This window comes from Canis lupus, chromosome 15 (genome assembly GCF_011100685.1).
Source record: "Canis lupus familiaris isolate Mischka breed German Shepherd chromosome 15, alternate assembly UU_Cfam_GSD_1.0, whole genome shotgun sequence".
Taxonomy (NCBI): Eukaryota; Metazoa; Chordata; class Mammalia; order Carnivora; family Canidae; genus Canis; species Canis lupus.
The window spans coordinates 49,894,423-49,912,785 of NC_049236.1; the positions used below are offsets into that span (position 1 = coordinate 49,894,423).

The 18,363-nt window shown below is 43.2% G+C and overlaps 1 protein-coding gene across 9 annotated transcripts in view; it reads left to right on the forward strand.

Annotated features, from left to right (window-relative positions):
- The window catches only part of FAM160A1 (family with sequence similarity 160 member A1), a 232,600-nt gene that overhangs the window by 163,362 nt on the left and 50,875 nt on the right, over positions 1-18,363 (forward strand). For 8 of the 9 annotated variants that reach the window (XM_038559018.1, XM_038559020.1, XM_038559023.1 and 5 more), the window contains 2 exons: positions 728-886; positions 2,703-2,789. The exons of the other annotated variant lie outside the window; for it this stretch is intronic. In XM_038559018.1, the coding sequence (XP_038414946.1) occupies positions 728-886; positions 2,703-2,789 (246 nt within the window). The remainder of the gene's footprint in view (positions 1-727; positions 887-2,702; positions 2,790-18,363) is intronic. 9 annotated transcript variants of the gene reach the window in all.

Sequence of the window (18,363 nt, forward strand, 5' to 3'; positions counted from 1 at the left end):
CATCACTTCCCAGCTGGGAGGCTTGCGGTACTGTGAAATTCATGGTTTCCCTTGGTCATAGACTCTGAAAGTGTGTTTCTTTCCTATATTTCTGTGTCTGTGAAAGGCATCACCCTTTTCTTTAAGACCATCCTGGACCACCTGACAAATGTGAGTTCTCAGTCACCCTCAACTTTCTCAGCCCGACTTGAGAAGTTCCATGTTAGCACCGAGGGAGGGAAGTAGAGGCCACGAGCTTTGGATTGATACTGGATCGGAGAGGCCTAGCTGGGGCTCCCTCACAGCCACCTCACACATAATGCTCGACTTCACTTCCTCCTTGTCTTCACTTCCTCTTGTCTTACTGCTGATGCCTCGGCTCTGACCCAGCAGCCACCATCACACCTGACCCATGATCCCCAAGTCTTCTTACTCTAGCTTGTGGAGATCAGATCGAGGCGCCGTCCAGACTGTAGCCACGTGCCTATTGGTCATGCCCTTTAGCGGGGCTGCAGGAGCCTTTCTCATAGAGCTGGTCACGGCCTCTGCCCGGGAGACCTCAGGTGTGCGGCCCCCCTTCATGGGTCTGCCTCTCTCCCGAATGCCTGGGGGGGTGTGGTGTGCAGAATCAAGGCTGCCTTCGTCCCTGCATGTGTCTCCCGCACCCCGCCCCAGCCGGCTGAGAGGTTCCGGACACCTTGCGGCCTAAGAGCGCTGGGCAAGTGCTTCTCTGTATCTCCCAACACAGGTCCTTGCAACCGGGCTCAGCGGGCTCTACTCTTCGCTGCCCACGAAGCTGGAGGAGAAGGGCGAGGAGTGGCACTGCCTGCTGGAGGACGACTGGCTGCTGCTCCCCTCTCTCGTCCAGTTCATGAACTCCCTGGAGTTCTGCAACGCCGTCATCCAGGTACGTCATCCAGGTACGCGGCCCCGGGGCAAGCACTGGGCCAGGCAGGGTTGTAAGCGTCCTTGTAAAACATCTTGCTGTCCGTGAGTATCAGTGCTCTCTTTTAAGCACACTGAATGTCCTTGAGTGAACGAAAATGTTAGTTTATAGGTTTGGGGGAAGTTTCAAGTGAGAAAAGAAATGAGTGGGTTTTCCTGATCTTCCTTAAAAAAAGTGCTAATTCCGTTTTGATTATCCACTTAACCATCAAAAATAAGTTCAATGCTTGACTCATTAAATAGATATTTTTAGGCTTCTAAGTACACCAAATTATACCACTCTTCCTTCAAGGTCTTCTTGGGAGTATACAAAGGAAAACACTTTATTTTGCCTAATGGTGCATGCTACATAAAGAATATTGTTATCCCAATTGAATTTAGACGAAGTTAAGCATCTTCTTAGCAACACAAATTAAATCTGTGCTTTGAAATTGGTCTGCTTCGGGGGGGAAAAACAGCCGCTGAACTCTAGTATATTTGGCTTCTTGATTAGATTTTTACCTTCAGACTTCTTGTTACTGTTTTCAGTAAAAATCAGATTTTATATATATTTAAGGATGTAGTGGCTTTTCATAAAAATGTTTTATTTCTATACAACATACATATTACCTTCATATTGGATTTATTAAGAAATCAAATTTTCCTTATGTTGATTGTAAGGTGAAAAATGTTAGTTGTAATCTGTTTATCTACCAAATAAAGAAATAGCTTTTGGAAGAAAATGCAAGTAAATTACTTTAGTTTCTATCTCATTTTTATTGCTAAGTCAAAGCAAGTTTTATTTATATATGAGATAAATGGATTATATCTTAAGATCCCCCCTCCCTTTAATATTACAGTCTATCAACATTTCTTGCAGAAGTGTGTGGAAATAAAAAAGATGAAACTATTAGTTCCTTCCCAAATGTACACACAGAGAGAGATTATCAGTAATTTAAAGATCTAGCTTTACTTCCCTAGAAATTGCTTTTCACTTTATTGTTTGATTTTATTATTATTATTTTTTTTTTTTTAAGAAAGAGAACTAAAATAACAGGCATGGTTAAAGGCAGAGAAATGATATACTTCACACTATCTTTTGAAATCAAGGCCATATGCTTTAAAGATTTTCTTGTTTGAGGGTACTACTGAAAAGATTACTCACAAAAGATATTTAGTGAATGGTTATCCATTCTAAATATATTTCAAAAATCAAATATAGGAAGCGTTATACCTTTGGTAATGTTTTCTGCTTTTGAATGGAATCTTATTTTTTATGAAAAGATCTTCTAAATGCCTTCCTTCTCAGTATAAATGATTGGTAGAAAATGCATCTTCAACCACAAATTCTTTTTGCTAGCAAAATAAATGTATTGAATTGTCTACTTTGACAGTTATATTCTTATTTTTAATTAGGCACAAGTTGATTGGGACACCGGTGAAATTATGGGGTAAAATTATATATTACAGTTTGTTATTTTAATTTGAGTCCCTATACATATTCAGTCTAGTAATTATCTGCTTTTTTTAAAGTTAAAACTTAAAATTACCAGTTTTTATTTATTTACCTAATTTATTTTTTAAATTACCAATTTTCAAATTTCAAAGTCCAAGCTCTTTGGAATAAACCATCTGAAAAAATTACACGGTGATTCGGAGTCTGAATTATTTTTTAACCGTGGAATATATGGCCAGAACTTGAGTTTCCTCTTTTGAATTTAGGATGTTCACAGAAACATGTGATTTTAAGAAGACCTAAAGACTCAACTCTTTTCCGTGACTGCCTCTTTCTCTCTTAGGTGGCTCACCCCTTGATTCGCAATCAGCTTGTGAATTATATTTACAACGGATTCTTGGTCCCAGTCTTGGCTCCTGCACTCCATAAGGTCAGTGATTGACTAATGTAATCTTACCTGTTTATGGTACAACTGACAGAAACCAAGGAAGGTGAACGGTATAACTGACTCGATGCTGACTTCAACCTAATTTTTCTTCTCGTCCAGTTCCTATGCCTCGGCAATATGAAAGACGGGTCTTAACAATAGCGACAGCTTAAATCTGTTGGGATCCAGTTGGTGTCATAGAACATTGCCTTGTGAGTGCCGAGTAGGGTAGTTTACATGAGCTTGGCAAACGACTCTGACTCTTGTGTTCACCTCCGAACTCTGTTAAGCTGTCCTCTGAGGCCAAGTCTGTCAGAGAGAGAGCAGCGTTTACTGTGGTGGGGAAAGGGGTAGTGGTAGCACAAGTGCCATGGATTTGCCATCTCTTTAACAGAAAATAATTTTTTAGAACAATTTTCTGACAGCAAAAATTAAAGTGAAGCAAGTTAAGGTCCCAGCAAAGGTTGGCTGTCTCATTAGCACCACTCTGAATTCCTTATGATGCTCTCATTTTGTATAATAAATCAACTGATAGCTTTTCCATTGTGAGCTGTCAGGAGATACCCATAGACCTAGAATTCTAATTACAAGGAGTTTTTCTTCACTGAGTAGAGAGACACATGGAGTGTTTAGTTCAGAGAATCTTTGTCGAGTCATTAGGGTTGCTTTGCTTCTTAGGGAGACAAGCAAGAAACAACTTACCACATGGTGTTTTGGTGGAATACCCACCCTTCTCCATCTGGAAGTACCATTGTCTGGACTCTCATTTTACAGATTCAAAGAATGCCTCGTTGTGGGAACTTTAAAGCTGTGGTAATGGGGTTTCAGGTTGAGAGCAACAGGTCTTGATTGGCAATGTTCGTCTTTTACTATTTAGAACCTTTGGCATGTAGTGGCAGTATTTTCCAAAACAAATGGCATTTTTGATCTACCAGTGTTCTTTGTGTTACTTCTAGGTTCAAGAGGTAATCTCAGATGTGGTTTAAACATCAAAATATTGATATTTCTAGATGATTTTAGTGGTTTATAGGCACAGGGAGACCAGGTGTTCAAAATTAAATCTGTCTTGGAAAATACAGGACATATCTTTGGAGAACATGAACCTCGTGTTTGTTTCCTTCTATTAGTGTCTTGCCGTACCAGAGGTGAGGCGGATGTCTCTTCCGGGAGGTCTCTAAGCCTCCGCATGGAAGGATTCTTCTTTATGAAGAAATATGACATTGCTACTGAATTCTTTGGCAGTCATTATCCATATACTCTCACACATTTAGGCTTTCTTCCTCATTTACTTCCATGCTTTTCCTCATTGACCAGTTGATATGAAATGATTTCTCAAGTCGTTATTATAATAGTGATAATTATAATTATTATTTGTTCGGGATATTTTACATTATTATAATTAGCACACCTTAATGTTACAAATATTGATGATGACTCTTTATCCATGACTGAGGATGAGATCCACCTCAGAGACTGTTACAAGGATCTGACTGGTCACTCTGCCCTACTTCCTCATAGCACTTACCACAAGTAGAGTCAAATCATTAAATGTGCAATACCCTGTTTAATGGCTGTCTCCACAGTGGTTTGCCTGCTTCTTGTGGGCAAGGCTCACACCAGCTGTGTTCACTGGGGTCTCCAGTGCCAAGGACAGAGCCTTGGGCTTGGGACACTGAGTAAACAGCACACAGATGGAATGAGGTTTGTCAAAGTGCCAAGTAGAGTGCTGGCACATGATGCATTCCCGGGCAGTAGTTCGCAGAGAATACTAATAGCGCTTTACATATATGAACTAATGTTGTTCTCTATTATGCCTCTCATTGAAATATGAGGTTTTTTTTAAATCACGAAGTTAGGAATACATACTTATTGTGGGGGAAAAAAAATACAGTCAATGCTGAATACATAAAATACAAAGGGAACTTTTACTATATTAGTTTTGAATTTCCGACCCCTAATTAAAATTCCCTAACTTCTGTCCATTGTAGGCAATCTCTCCCAGGGCTAGTTAGAGACTTAAGGAGAATATTTCCTCCCTAATTTACTTTTCTCCTTGCTCCCCAATCTTTGTTTGTTTGTGTTTTTAACTTATCAGAATAAAAAGGTTTAGGAAGGAGACAGGACAAGGGGGAGGGTGAGCAGCCTCTCCTCTGGCTCTTGGCTGTTCAGTGGTTGATGAAGAAAGGAACCTCCCATGAGACGCCTGGGTGGCTCAGCGGTTGAGTGTCTGTCTTCAGCTCAGGGCATGATCCTGGGATCTGGGATTGAGTCCCTTATTGGGCTCCCCCCAGGGAGCCTGCTCTCCCTCTGCCTGTGTCTCTGCCTCTGTCTCTCTGTGTCTCTCATGAATAAATAAATAAAATCTTAAAAAGAATAAAAAGATACAAGCCTCCAATGAGTGGCAGGACAGGGGCCCTGAGGCAGATGAGGAGAAAAATCAGAATTGGCTGTTTCTGGAACAGAACAGGCTCCCTAGTGGGAGCCCTCTCCTCCTCTGGCCTGTGCCCTCTCATTGATAGGGAAAGGGATATCTGGAAGTCTCAGGTCTACCTTTGGGGCTCCTGTCTATATTTTTCATATTTTGTGTCCCTTCCCCTGGCAGAGGGCCTAATTTAATATCCTAAATAAATTTCCATTGTGTGCTCTCTCAGCTCCCAATTTATGCATGGCATTTTAGTTACTGGCCATCCCATCAATGTAGGCAGTTTGCAGAGGTGAACTCATTCTCTCTGTCTCATAAATAATAGAAATAAATTCATACTTAAACATATGCCTACATCACAATCAATTCTCATGAACTATATTTCCACAGCAGTTCCTAACCAGAGATGAAGTCATTACAAAGGGTTGTGGGTAATGGAGGTGGGTGTGGGTGCCTGACAAGCAGGGTTGTCTGTACCTCGCCTCTCCCAGTCTGTACGCGCACAATGAAATGCTCCCTATATGAGTTGTTCTACTATGCGCTTTCTTCGTCCTACGCTGTGTCATGGCCAGTCCTTCTTCTGTGTTAGCAGAAAGTCATATTTGATTTTCTTTAAAAGGCTGCACGGTTTTCTCTATGTGGATATACTGGTCCATAGTCCCTTATCCACAACTCGGAAATTCACAAAACTTATTATTTATATTGGAGCACAACCTAACCTTTGCTGAACTCATTTGGTGACAAACCCTTACCTGAATTGTCTTGAGGCTGTTTGTTTTTATTCACACTTGTGTTAATATTTGTATGTTTTGTGGAAGAAATACTAATTAATTTGGGTATAGGGTGCTACCTCGGACCCGCTGCGTTGGTCAGATGTGGCGTTACTTTTCTAACCTACGAAAAGTTTGAATCCCAAGGTCTGCGTATTCTCCAGGGTTTAGAAGAAGGAACTGGAAGCCTGTTTTGGACATTTGGAAAAGGATGAAGTTTTGGAGATAGGTTTAAAAATCAGACTTTGCAAAAGTCATACTGGAAAAAAAATGATTCCATGTTAATATGGCTCATTTAGGAATTAGATCTAGGCATAGATGTGGACATCTCGTCATACAAAACTGGTTATTTATGACTTTAGACAACCCTGAGCCAGCAACAGCTAGTTCTATTGTCTCTGTATGTTTAATTTATTAAAGCTGAATTTTCAAGCTGAATATTAATCGGTATGATTGTATTAGTCTGGATTCTCAGAGAAGCAGATGCCAACATAAGATTAAACATGCAAGGATTTTATTAGGGGAAATACTTGTGAGAGAGAAAGTAGGGAGCAAGGTGGGGAAGGGTGGGAGTCGTTGGACTGCAGTGCAAATGTGACCCCAAGTGAAGGAGAGGGAGAGGTTGGCTGGGAGTGTCCTGGAGTGCTGTGCAGTCTGAGAAAGGCCATCAAAGGAGGCCTGGGTCTCCGAGGGAGATGGCCTGTGGGACGTGTGGTGAGGATTTCAGAATGTAGTAGCAGGGGTCCTTGGTCACTTTCACTCCCTGTAGTTGGAGATCTAAGAGGTGTGTTGCCATGGTTCCAAATGATTGACTGACTTCTATGGCTTTCCTGATTATAGATGTAAAAACAGTGGACCTGTATAGCTGCTTCCTTGTGTGCAGAATATTCAGGAGTTCAAATGGTCCCCACATGCAAGGAGTCATTTTGGTCAGGATTAGCTTGATGAAGGAGTTTATCGTGCCAGTCATGATGAGTATGCTGCGGTTACAAGCAACACCAGGTTCTTGGGCTGAAACAACAAATCTCTATTATATGTTCTCACTGCTTGTCCATCTTGGAATGTGTGGTGGGCATTTTGCAGGTAGTTTTTTTCCATGTTTTCCTACTCAGGGACCCAAGGTGATAGAACTTTCACCATCTGGAAATGATATCTGTGATGACGTCAGAGGAAGAGACCATAGTGAATGGCACACTGGTTCTTGATGCTCTTGTCTGGAAGTGATCCATGTTATTTTCATTCACATTTCATTGTCTAGTGCAAAGCAAGTCACCAGGCCACCTCTCCTCAGAGGAAAGTGCAGTTCTACCATTTTCCCAGGAGAAGTCTGCAATGTAATTATCAGGCCTCATGTCTGTCATACATATATTCTCAGTCAGGGCCCCAGAAGGAACAGATGGCACTCAGATTGGGCAGTAGGAGACTAGTTAGAAGAGTGTGGTGTTTCAGGGCACCTGAGTGGCTCAGTCAGTTGAGTATCTGGCTTCTACTCAGGTCAAGATCTCAAGGTCCTGGGATGGAGCCCCGTGTCAGGTCTCCCTTTGCCCTTCCTCCCAGCTCATGTTCTCTCTCTCTTTCTTAAGCAAACAAACAAACAAACAGATAAATAAATTCTTAAAAAAAAAAAAAAAGAACCTAGTGTTTCAGTGGTCTACTGCTATGTAATAAACTGCTTTCTGACTTAGTGACCTGAAACAACCATTTGTTAGTATAAGGTACAACTGTCTTGTTCAGGAATTCAGGCTGGGCACAGTGGGGGTGGCTCATCTCTACTCTGTGGTATCTGGGACTTCAGCTGGGATGAGTCCAGGGGCCAGGGCCTGAATATCTTGGGGCTGACTGGATCGATGGGTCTCTCTCTGTCTCCCTCTCCCTCATTCCATAGTCTTGTCACAGAGTTGGCTTGGGCTTTCTCTCAACACGGCAGCCTTTATATTTAGTTGGACTCCTTTATATTTGTTGGAGGCTCAAGAGATAGGAAGTAGGAGCTGTAGTCTGGAAACTACAACAGTGTCATTCCTAGTATATTTTATTATTCATTCTAGTCAAAAAGCCCACCCTCTTTCAAGGGGAGAGAACATAGACCCTTGATATTAGGAGTGTCAAAGACTTGGTGGGTAGGATTACATCCCTAGACTGAATGTGTTTGTAAAGGAACAGAGAGCTATATGGAGAGGGCCACCTGAGTAGAACCAGGAATTTCAGGTATGGGTCACAACACACCTGAGACAATGCCTTCAGAGAAGGAGGCAAGGGAAGAAATAGCCAACTTCATTCTCCTCCCTTCCTCCAGTCTCCTGCTGGACTCTCTTTGCATGAACCCAAATGTAAACCAGATGGCAAGGAACTGAGGAAAAAAGTGGTCCATATAGTCATCTGGGGGCTCAGAGCAGGGTGGAAAAGCTAGAGAGAGGCAAGTAGAGGTGATCCAGCACACTTATATGCTAGTATCAGCATTTTAGAGTGTTAGTTAGTAAGTACAGATGGCACCTGTAGCGTGTATTTAGATTTAGTGCTTAAGTAAGATGTGGTTTAAGATTTTATAGAAACATGTAAGAAAGTTCACTTTTTATAATTTATAATTCCTGCCTAATTCTGTGTATTGACCCTTGTTCTCTAGAACCCGAAATCATAGTTAGACTTTAATGTGACAGGCAGATATGCTAACAACATACTAGATAGAAGTAAACAATGAAGAAATATTTAAAGTACAGATAACAATCACCAGGTCAGGCTTGTTACTACACAGTTCACGCAGAAGCAGGGTGTGCGGTGGAAGAGTACTAGATGGTGAATCAGAAGATCTAAGTTCTAGTCCTGGCTCTTGTATTTGCTGCTGTGTGACCTTGTGCAAAGCTTTCAGCCTCACTGAGTCTGTTTCCTCAGCTGCACAGTGTAGATAGTAAACTCCTCTTTTCTCCTTACGGTGAACGGTGATCAAACATGAGAGCATTCTGAAAATCACATGCTGTCACGTGCAAAGGTGTTTTTTTTTTTTTTTTTTTTTTTTGCAAAGGTGTTAACCACAGTTATTCCCGGACAAATTCTACCATTTCATATACAATAAAAGGATAATATTGTTTGTTCAAAGGCACTGAGGCAGAGCTCTCTATCAGACCCTGTGGGAAAATGAAGTTGCCTGAAAACCCTCTTGTCTCCAAGGAGCTTATAATCTGAGACCCAGGAGAGTGACATGGTGACCACAAATGTGAAGCAAGAAGGACCAACATACGTGCTGTCATGGAGCAGGAGGCCAGGGTGGGTAGGGTGGAAAGGTGTAGGACTGACATGGAGGGTGGGTATGACCACAAGAGGGACTTGAGTGACCCTGGAACATGAACAGGTAGGGAAGGACATAGAGGGAGTGAGCTCCAGGCCGAGTCTAGGCTCGGAGGACTGCATTTCGGTAAGAGTACACCAGGAGTGCTGTGGTGTGCACAGGGGTCAGATGGAATGAGGACTGGGAAAAACCCAAACCTTAGTCCTAAGGCAGGTGAGCATTTGCATCCAGAGCTAGCAGTGTCAGTGCAGAGGGGTGTCGGGGATAAGGGCTCAGGACCAGTCTGGTGGTGACCAGAGAATGCAGCAGGCATGAATGGCGTTATGGGAAGTGTGGTGAACTGAAAGAAAGCAGAAAGGAAGGGGATTCGGGAGAAGGGAAGGGGCTGAAGAGAATAGGAATACAAGGAACAGGGATCCTGAGGAGAAGGTATTATCCCACTGCCCACTCATAAAGCCCTTCCAAACTACCTGAAAGAGATGACTGCTTTTCTTTTTTTCTTGTATACCTGCCAGCTTTTCCCCTCCTGGGTCATTAAATGCACTTAAACATTGTTGAAAAATGTTGGGATTTTCAAGAATTGCTTTATTAACGAACCCAAGACTTCTGACTCCCTGGTTACCTCCTTTCCCCCTTTGACATCCACTCTGCAGACTCCTGGTTCTCCTATAGAGCCTGTGGGCAACATGGACTTAACTTTCCCCTTTCCTTTCCTAAATATGGGTGTATGGAGTCTTAGTCTTCTGCTGATCAACTCCCATGATCCTCAGCTCTACGCAGAGGGCCTGAGAATCCTCCACCACCAGCAGGATTTCTTGGCCTGAGCCACCTGCTGTGCTCCTCAAATTGAGAGTATCAAAAGCTAGGCTCTACGCTCTCACCCCAGGCTAGCTTAGCATGTCCTCTGCACGCCATTTTCTCCCCCCTGGTTACCTGGCCTAGGTGGCTGATTGTTCTAGAATCTTTCCTCTTACGCTCCCCTTCTATAAGCCTAAGCTTTTTTCATCAGTTTCTTTAGTCTGATCCTTGTGTTTCTTCTTCCAGCATGGTCATCGTCTCCACCTACCTTGACCAGGGTTAGTTTTTGCTCACATGTCTTGCTGCTACAACTTCTTTGCTCAGATTGTCTCACATGTATGGCTGCATTAAGCTCCTCAACCAGTCTTTACAGACATCATCCACCCTCTGAAACTTCAAATGGCTCCCTTTCCTGTGGTGTCCTCATGCCTCCCTCTGCAGGCCTTCCTCCTCCTTGCCTCAGGGCCTCTACTATCATTAGTCTGTTTCCTTTGGAAATTTCTCTACCTTCCTCTTCTCTCTTGTCATATCCTACTCTCTTCGAGGATCAGCTGAAATCCACTCCCTTCCATGACTGTCCCTGACTTTGCAGGTTTCAGGGATCTCTCTTTTCTAGCATTTGTAGCTTAGTGCCTGTGTGGGTCCTCTAGCACCGAGCATATGCTCCTTTCTATTGTTTGATGTGTTCTTGGTATTTGATTCTGTTTCCCCACCTCTATCCTGAAACCCCTGGAAGAGTCGGTACCTGCAGTTCTTAAACAGTGTGCCAGGGTTCAGCGAGATACTCTCAATTTATGCGGGAAAGACTGTGACATCCGGGACGCCTGGCTGGCTCAGTGGTTGAGAGTCTGCCTTTGGCTCAGGTCGTGATCCCGGAGTCTCTGGATCGAGTCCCACATCGGGCTCCCTGCACAGAGCCTGCTTCTCCCTCTGCCTATGTCTCTGCCTCTCTTTCTATGTCCTCATGAATGAATAAATAAAATCTTAAAAGAAGAATAGTGACACCCATCAGCTATCACGTGAATTAATAGCTTGAAATTGTTGAGTTTCAGCATAGAATATCCATTCCTTTCAATATGGTCACGCTTTTGCAAAACAGTTTTTGGAGGGTGCCGTGCATGATATCAAGTATCACATGAAAATCAGTGCGGATCAGGGAAGGAGGTTGGCATTGGCCAGTCTGATCCCAAGGTTCCCACCAGGGAATTAAGTAGTGAGGACTTCAGTATGTATTAAGTTGTTTGAATTCAAATACTTCATAAATGGGATGGTTGTGTATTTCTTTTACTTAGACGTTCAGTGAAAAAGCTCCTCATACGCTGAAGGTGCTGGACTGAGAGAGTTTTACAACCTCTGTGTCGTATGCTTTTTTTAATGTCCTTAGAGCAAGGTTTGGCAAACTATGATCTGTGGGCCAAATCCGGCCCGTGGCTCTGTTTTTGTATATCCTGAGAGTTAAGAATGGTTTTCATATCTGCCTACAGATGAATCAAATATGGAAAAAACATACAGTGGAATGTTATTCGGCCTTAGAAAGGGCATTCCATACATGCCACCACATACATGGGCTTGAGGACAGTATGCTAAGTGACATCAATGAGTCTTAAAAAGACAAATACTGTATGATTCTACACATGTGGGGTACCTGCAGTTGTCACACTTGTAGACACAGCAGGTAGAAAGGTTGGTGGCTTGGGAGGGGAACATGGAGAGTTGTTTATTGGTATGGAGTTCCAGTTTTGCAAGATGAAAAGAACTCTAGAGATAGATTGCACAACACTGAGAATGTACTTAACTCTCTTGAACTCTATACTTAAACACAGGATGGCAAATTTATATGTATTTTACCACAATTTTTTAAATGAATATTTAAAAAGATCTTTTTTCATGGATTTTTTTTTTTTTTTTAAAGGAGTGTATGACCGAGACTGTCACATACAGTCTCGGTCATATACTTACAAAGCCTAAAATAGACTCACAAAGCCTAAAATATTTACTCTCTGGCCCTTGACAGAAAAAGTTTGCTGGAGTGCCTGGGTAGCTCAGTGGTCGAGTGTGTGCCTTTGGCTTGGGTCGTGATCCTGGGGTCCTGGGATCGAGTCCCACATCAGGCTCACCACAGGGAGCCTGCTTCTCCCTTTGCCTGTGTCTCTGCCACTCTCTCTCTCTGACTTTTATGAATAAATAAATAGAATATATATATATATTTTTTTTTCTTTTTTTTCTTTTAAAGAAAGGGTTTCTAACTCTGGGGTGGGGGTTGCAGCATGGTATCCCATGTATCTTTGAACTTGATGCTAATACTGGCAGAAAGGCCCTGGGTAGAGAGATGGCCTAGTGAGAGGATGATCAAGTCCCTTTGTTGGTGGTGGTGGTGGTTTTTTGAATGTGGTGATAGGGCTGTGGAGTAACAGATAAAGATGGGAGTGAGGCAGGCCGATTGACCTTGTCAGCATCAGCTTGGAAGACTGTGCAGGTCTGTTGTTTAGGGCTCCTGGGCGGGCAGGAGACTGGCAGACAGTTGGCAGTAGCCGCCAAAGACGGTTTCGGTGCCTACCCTGGCTGCAGCAGGGTTAGAAAGAGGAGACCAGCAAGGCGTTTGTAGGGGAAAGGGTGCATGAATAGCATCCTGGGCTCAGTCGTAGGATTTTGGTCAAATGTCTTGTGAACTAGTATGTTCTTCTGTTTTGTGGCTTCCTCGGCTCCTTTATTTGGAGACCGTAAGGAAATTAGGGCAGAAGTTTGGACTATCTGTAGTAGTTGGAGGTGGAGATGCTGAGCGGGGACTGTGCTGAAGGAGGGGAGGGAGCGCAGGAAGAAGAATTAATTACATACCATCCTTTTCTGCAGGCAGCTCACAGGCATTTGCAGTGATACCTGTGACCTCAAAGAAAGCCTGTGCCTTCAGTTTTTGTGAAGAGCAGCCAGCTGTTTTCATTCAACTTATTCCACACAAGGATGCTTGGAAAAACAGAAGCAAAAAATCTACCAGAAAACCCAATTTCCCCACCATCTCTTGTGTGCTCAAACCACGCTTGAACAGTAGACACAGATAGAATGATTCCAGCCATTTCCTTAAAGGCATGTGCGCTGGCTTCCTATAAGCCACCGTGGAGCCCATTTGTTTTACAATCTTGTCTTCTAAACACACACATACATATTCATGATCTGTATCCCGTGAGCTCAATAATTCATGGCTTATTGACTTAGGTTGATGGATGGAAGTTTTTTTGGGGACTGGAGAAGATGGAAATTTTGAGAGGCCGGGAGCAGCCACGTTTGTGAGTCACCCTTTCACTGTGACTGTGTCTGTGGGCTAGGTGGGCTGGGACCCTCTAGGGCCCAGTTGGGCTCTCACTAGCTAGGGATGTTTTTGACTTTTATGCTCAGTAAAACTTGTGACTGAAGGTTCTTTTTTTTTTTTTTTTTTTTTTTGTGACTAAAGGTTCTAAGGGCAATTAAAAACCATCTTCAAATGATCACCATTAATAAACATTAAGGAGCTATAATTGGGTGCTGAGTTGATGGGAGGCATGTGCCGACCGTCCTAGGGCGTACTGTTTCTGGTCCCCAGGGCGAAGTGGGCAGAGCAGTCTGTCACTTAACTGTCCCTTCACTCCCTTTCTCCTGTCCACTCTTCTTCACGCATCTCTAGTCTGGGAGATGGTGGAGGGGGTTCTGGAGGCCAGAGTGTAGAGAAAAGCCCCCTGCATGTTCTTCTGGCAGCTTTCCCGTTGCCTTCCTGGATGCCTGGCACGTCACTTTGCTGTCGTCTGCATCACTTCCTGATGGAAAGCACCTTGAAGTTTTATGTCTGGTTCCAGTAATGCTATAAAACTTCGCTGATCAGGCCGTTCCTTTCAGTGGGAAATTGGAAAAAATAAAGAATCAGAAGCATGGAGTTAGGGTGCCCTCTTGGCCCTGGATTTTGAGATTTTTATTTTTCAGATTTGGTGGTCCCTTGCTAAGTCTTTTCTAGTTTCCCTGGGGTTATGGAGCTCCGAATTAGGCTCCAGCTCTGGGGTGAACCATATGAAAACCTGTAGTGGGATAATATTTTGGTCTCTCCATGTCATATTTCTACTTATGCATTTCAGTAATTTGCTTTTTAAGACCCATCCTCTACATTATTGACCCAAGTATCCAATCCCTAATGGCTCTGGAATATTATCCTGCCCCCCTGCCCCCTGCCGTTTTTTTCCCCTTAGCTTCTTATTCCCCCTCTTTTAATGATGTTGACTATATGGAACTTTGTTTCTTACCGTGTCCGAAGTAAACCAGTTACTTAAAATGGTTCTGTCCGCCACCATGCCGAAAGCATACCTGTGCGCTCACCTGGCCCACACACCGCTGGTCTGGTATAAAGTGAGGGGTCTCAGGGATGTCGTAGAGAAATGAGGTCACTCCTAGAAGCTGCCACTCTTGCCTCACAGCCTGAGGCAGGCTCCAGTGACTTCAGGGCAGGGAGGCAGGTATTCCCTTTAGGGCCATCTGGCAGCTGGGGAAGCCGTGGTCTGCGGATGCTTGAGCTCAGCAGGAGAGCCTGATGCACCTGGTGCCATCTCAAGCTTGTATTATAGTGTTGTAGTCTCTGCCTAATGCTGGAGATCCAGTTGTGACTGGGATGGCAGTGGCAGGGGCCCGGACAATCCTTCTGTCTCCTCAGTCACCCTGAAGTTAAACAGAAGAGAACCGCGGAAGCCTAGAGGCCAGATGTAGGGATGGCTGTGGTCTCTCAGGAGTGGCAGTTGAATGAGGTAATTAAAAAGGCCCATCGTGTCGTGGGCCTGCAGCTATGTGACACGGATTGGCAGTAGTGCTATGGAACATGGATTGAAGAAATCACGTTAAGCAGGCTCGCTGCAGTTAGCCTCAGTTAATAATTGCTCTATCCAATGAGAAGCAGCTATTAAATAGACCTGGAAGATTTCAGTGACACTTACAAGAGGCTTTGATTTGGAAATACTTGATTTGTTAATTGAACACTGAAGGTGAGTGTGTGCCATCTATTTCATTCAATTAATGCATTATATTTGGTTAATACAATTTGGAGAAGCAGTCTAGCTTGACCTACCAAAAAATGGGTTTTGAGGCCAGAGAGACCTTAGTTTGAGATCTGGCTCTTTGCTCTTTAATTAGCAACGTGACGGTGGCAAGTACCTTCGTCTATGTGTACATATTAGGTATGGATAAAACAGTACCTACCTTATTGGGCTCTTGGGAAGAGTAAGTGCGACATTGCATTTAAAGTGCTTATTGTCTCTGGCACTTAGTACTAAACACGTATCACCTATTAACTCAACCAGCTGGATCTCTGAAATGAGAAATCCTTCACATGCCACTGTGATACTGGACAATGAATCTGGTACCATTTTTAGTCACTGGTATCTTGATTTTAGATAATATGCTTATTGTCCCTTCACATGTTTTCATCTCATCTCATAGACAGCCTACCTTCGATTTACCCTTTCCTTATTTCCCTCAGAATGTGATGCCAACACAGTTGTACCTAAAATTTTTTCCCTGCTTTTTCTGATTCTCAGTGCCAGAGATTCCCAAGCTTAAATGTGCAAAGGCAGTCACCTGGGAACTTCTTACTCTCAAACTCTGGAGTAGCAGGATCTGATTTAATAGATGGGGCTGACGCTTTCCCTGTTTGCCAGCAGCCAGGTGCTCCATGGACCACACTGGGTGATTGTACGAATCTCTGCTCTTCTGCTGGCCCATTGGCTACTGATGCTCCTTCACTGGGCTAGGATTCAGAAGACATGGGTCCCAGTTTTATGTGTGATCTCAAGGTGCTTCCCCTGGTTAAGGATCCAGTTTTTTCATCCATGGTAATTCCCATGTTGTGAACCTTCCAAGACTGGTAAGCATCAGATGAGGAGGTCTCTACAGTGCTTTGGGAAGCCGTGAAGCCTTTCCCAAATGATCAGGGCATTAGAAAGGGGATATGGTTTACCTACATCCTTCTGGAGCTGTTTTAGCCATCGAGGCAGATAGCGTAAGTCAAAATACTTGCATCATTTACAAACTTAGTAGTAGTAGCGTTTAAAGGTGAGTAGGAGGAAAGGATGTTGTTGAGTTCTTATGTTTTGGTTCTAAGGATGCTTTTCTGCTCCCTGGTGTGTGTCTAGTGTTTGTGAGAAGTCCCTCCCGTAGTTCAGGATGCTGGATAAGTGCCGTAACTTATACTGTGAAATCAACTCTGCTCTCCAGGGTAATACTATGAAGATATGTGTACAGTGATGTCAGTACCACAAAAACTCCTTCACAGTGGAAATGTCAGCTTGGCAGTAGGAAAACTGGCCACACACTGGTGTCATGTATTATCAGAGTATATTGTAAAGTGTCATCGTTGTACTGCCAACTGGGTCCCCCCCGACACCTTGGGGCTGTGGGCAGAAAGGGGAAGTGAGTACTCCTTGTAACTATAGGTTACACAGTTGAGAGGGGGTTGGCAGATTTTCTTCATTTCACTGTAACCATTATTACTTTTTTTCACTTCCCGTATTCCAGGTTATTAAGTGGAAAGAAGATGCGCACAGGCGTTTAGATCCGTATACAAATATACTTTTCCCTTCATCCATATATAGAAAAGCCTAAGAGAGTAGATTCTTTATCCCAGAGATCTCCCTTGTGGAACAACTGTGGAACATAATGAAATGTCTAGTATTTATTGTGGAAAGCCTCTGAGAATGTAGAAATAGACTATAATAGAAGACATTGGAACATTCGCTTTTCTTTTTTTTTTTTTTCAGAAGAAAATCTTATAATTAATATCTAAGGTCTAGTGCTAGGTTTCCAGCCTGTGGAACCACTGTATCTTTGAATATTTTGTAGATGTGGAGGCTCCAGGTGGGTCACATGGTAAGCTGAGACTAAGCTGAGGCATACTGTTAGGTGGATAGAAACCCAAATCTTTCCTCTTGTTTTGCATATTCACAGAGCTACTAGTGAACTGGCCATGGATCCCATGGCCCAAAGCCATCCTCATGGTGTCTTGGGGGCATACGTACGTGTTTTTATAATTCTGTGTCTGATGCATACCAAAACAAAACAAAAACAAAAACACTGGCCAGAGTAAACAGACTTAAAATAGAGAGCAAAGAGGAAGGCACATTTATTCATTAACATAAACCTAGAGATAGTGATATCCAGTGAAAAAGTTCTTTGCGAAGGATTTAATACGCTGTGAGCTCTAGAGTTAGGCTGCCAGGGTAGATAACCCAGCTCCACCACCTGCTAGCTCTGTGTCCTTGGACAGCACTTTTGACTTCCCTGAGCTGGTTTCCTCCTTTGTAAAATGGGGATGACTTAATAGTGCTTATCTGACAGGACCTGTGGGGATTAAATGAGTTGATATTTTACAGTGTTGCCTGGCACAGAGTTAGTGCTTTGTATGTGTTAGTTTTTATTACTTTTTTAGTTCTTATTCACTTTTTGGAGAATCATAGTTTTAGATCACCAGGTAGATCTTTCATTAATTTGTAAATTATAAAATGTGGCATATTTCCAGGAGGGAATAGGTAGAGAGCCATAGACATCAAAGTACTAGGAAAAATTACTCCGAGGCTAGACTTGACAGAGCCCAGCTATTTGAATCTTTTCCCAGGCTAACCCTGAACTTCCTCTCGTCTCCCTCTCCATAGACTGACGACTCCACCCATCTTGGACCATGTCCTGTACATCGAGTATGAACTGGATTTCCAGTTATTGCCTGTGCTTATGCCTTTCCTCTGCTTGAGATGCCTTTATCTTCCACCTGTACTTATCTAGATTTTTCTCACCCTCCAATGTCCCGACCACATGCCACCTCCTTCCAAAAGCCTTCCTGATCAAGCCAGGCCTAGGCGATCACTCTTCACATCTTTGGAATCTTGTTGGTATCACTCATGTGGCACTTAAAGGTTACCTTGTGTGATCATTATGGGTTTACTGTGTCTTACCTCTCCTCCCAGGTGACAAACTTCACGAGAGTAGAGACTATATGTATTTATTTATATGTCCATTTATTATATGACTATTACAGCAGCGTATCTAGCACACTGCCTTGTCCGTACAGGTATTTTGCTGTTTTTTTTTTTTTTTGAGTAAGTGAAATGTGTGAACATAGATACGGTGACTAGGTAGTGATATGTGTGTGGAGCGAATGTGAGGAAGGAAGAGGGAGGAGACAGGTAAGGAGAGATTAAGTAGCAGGAGTTGTTGGGGGGGTCTCATCAGGTTGATGAATTGTTGTTTGGCTGACAGCTGACGCTCTAGAGTGGCGTGGAGTGGAAAAAGAGTGAGGTGCTTGAGAGAGAG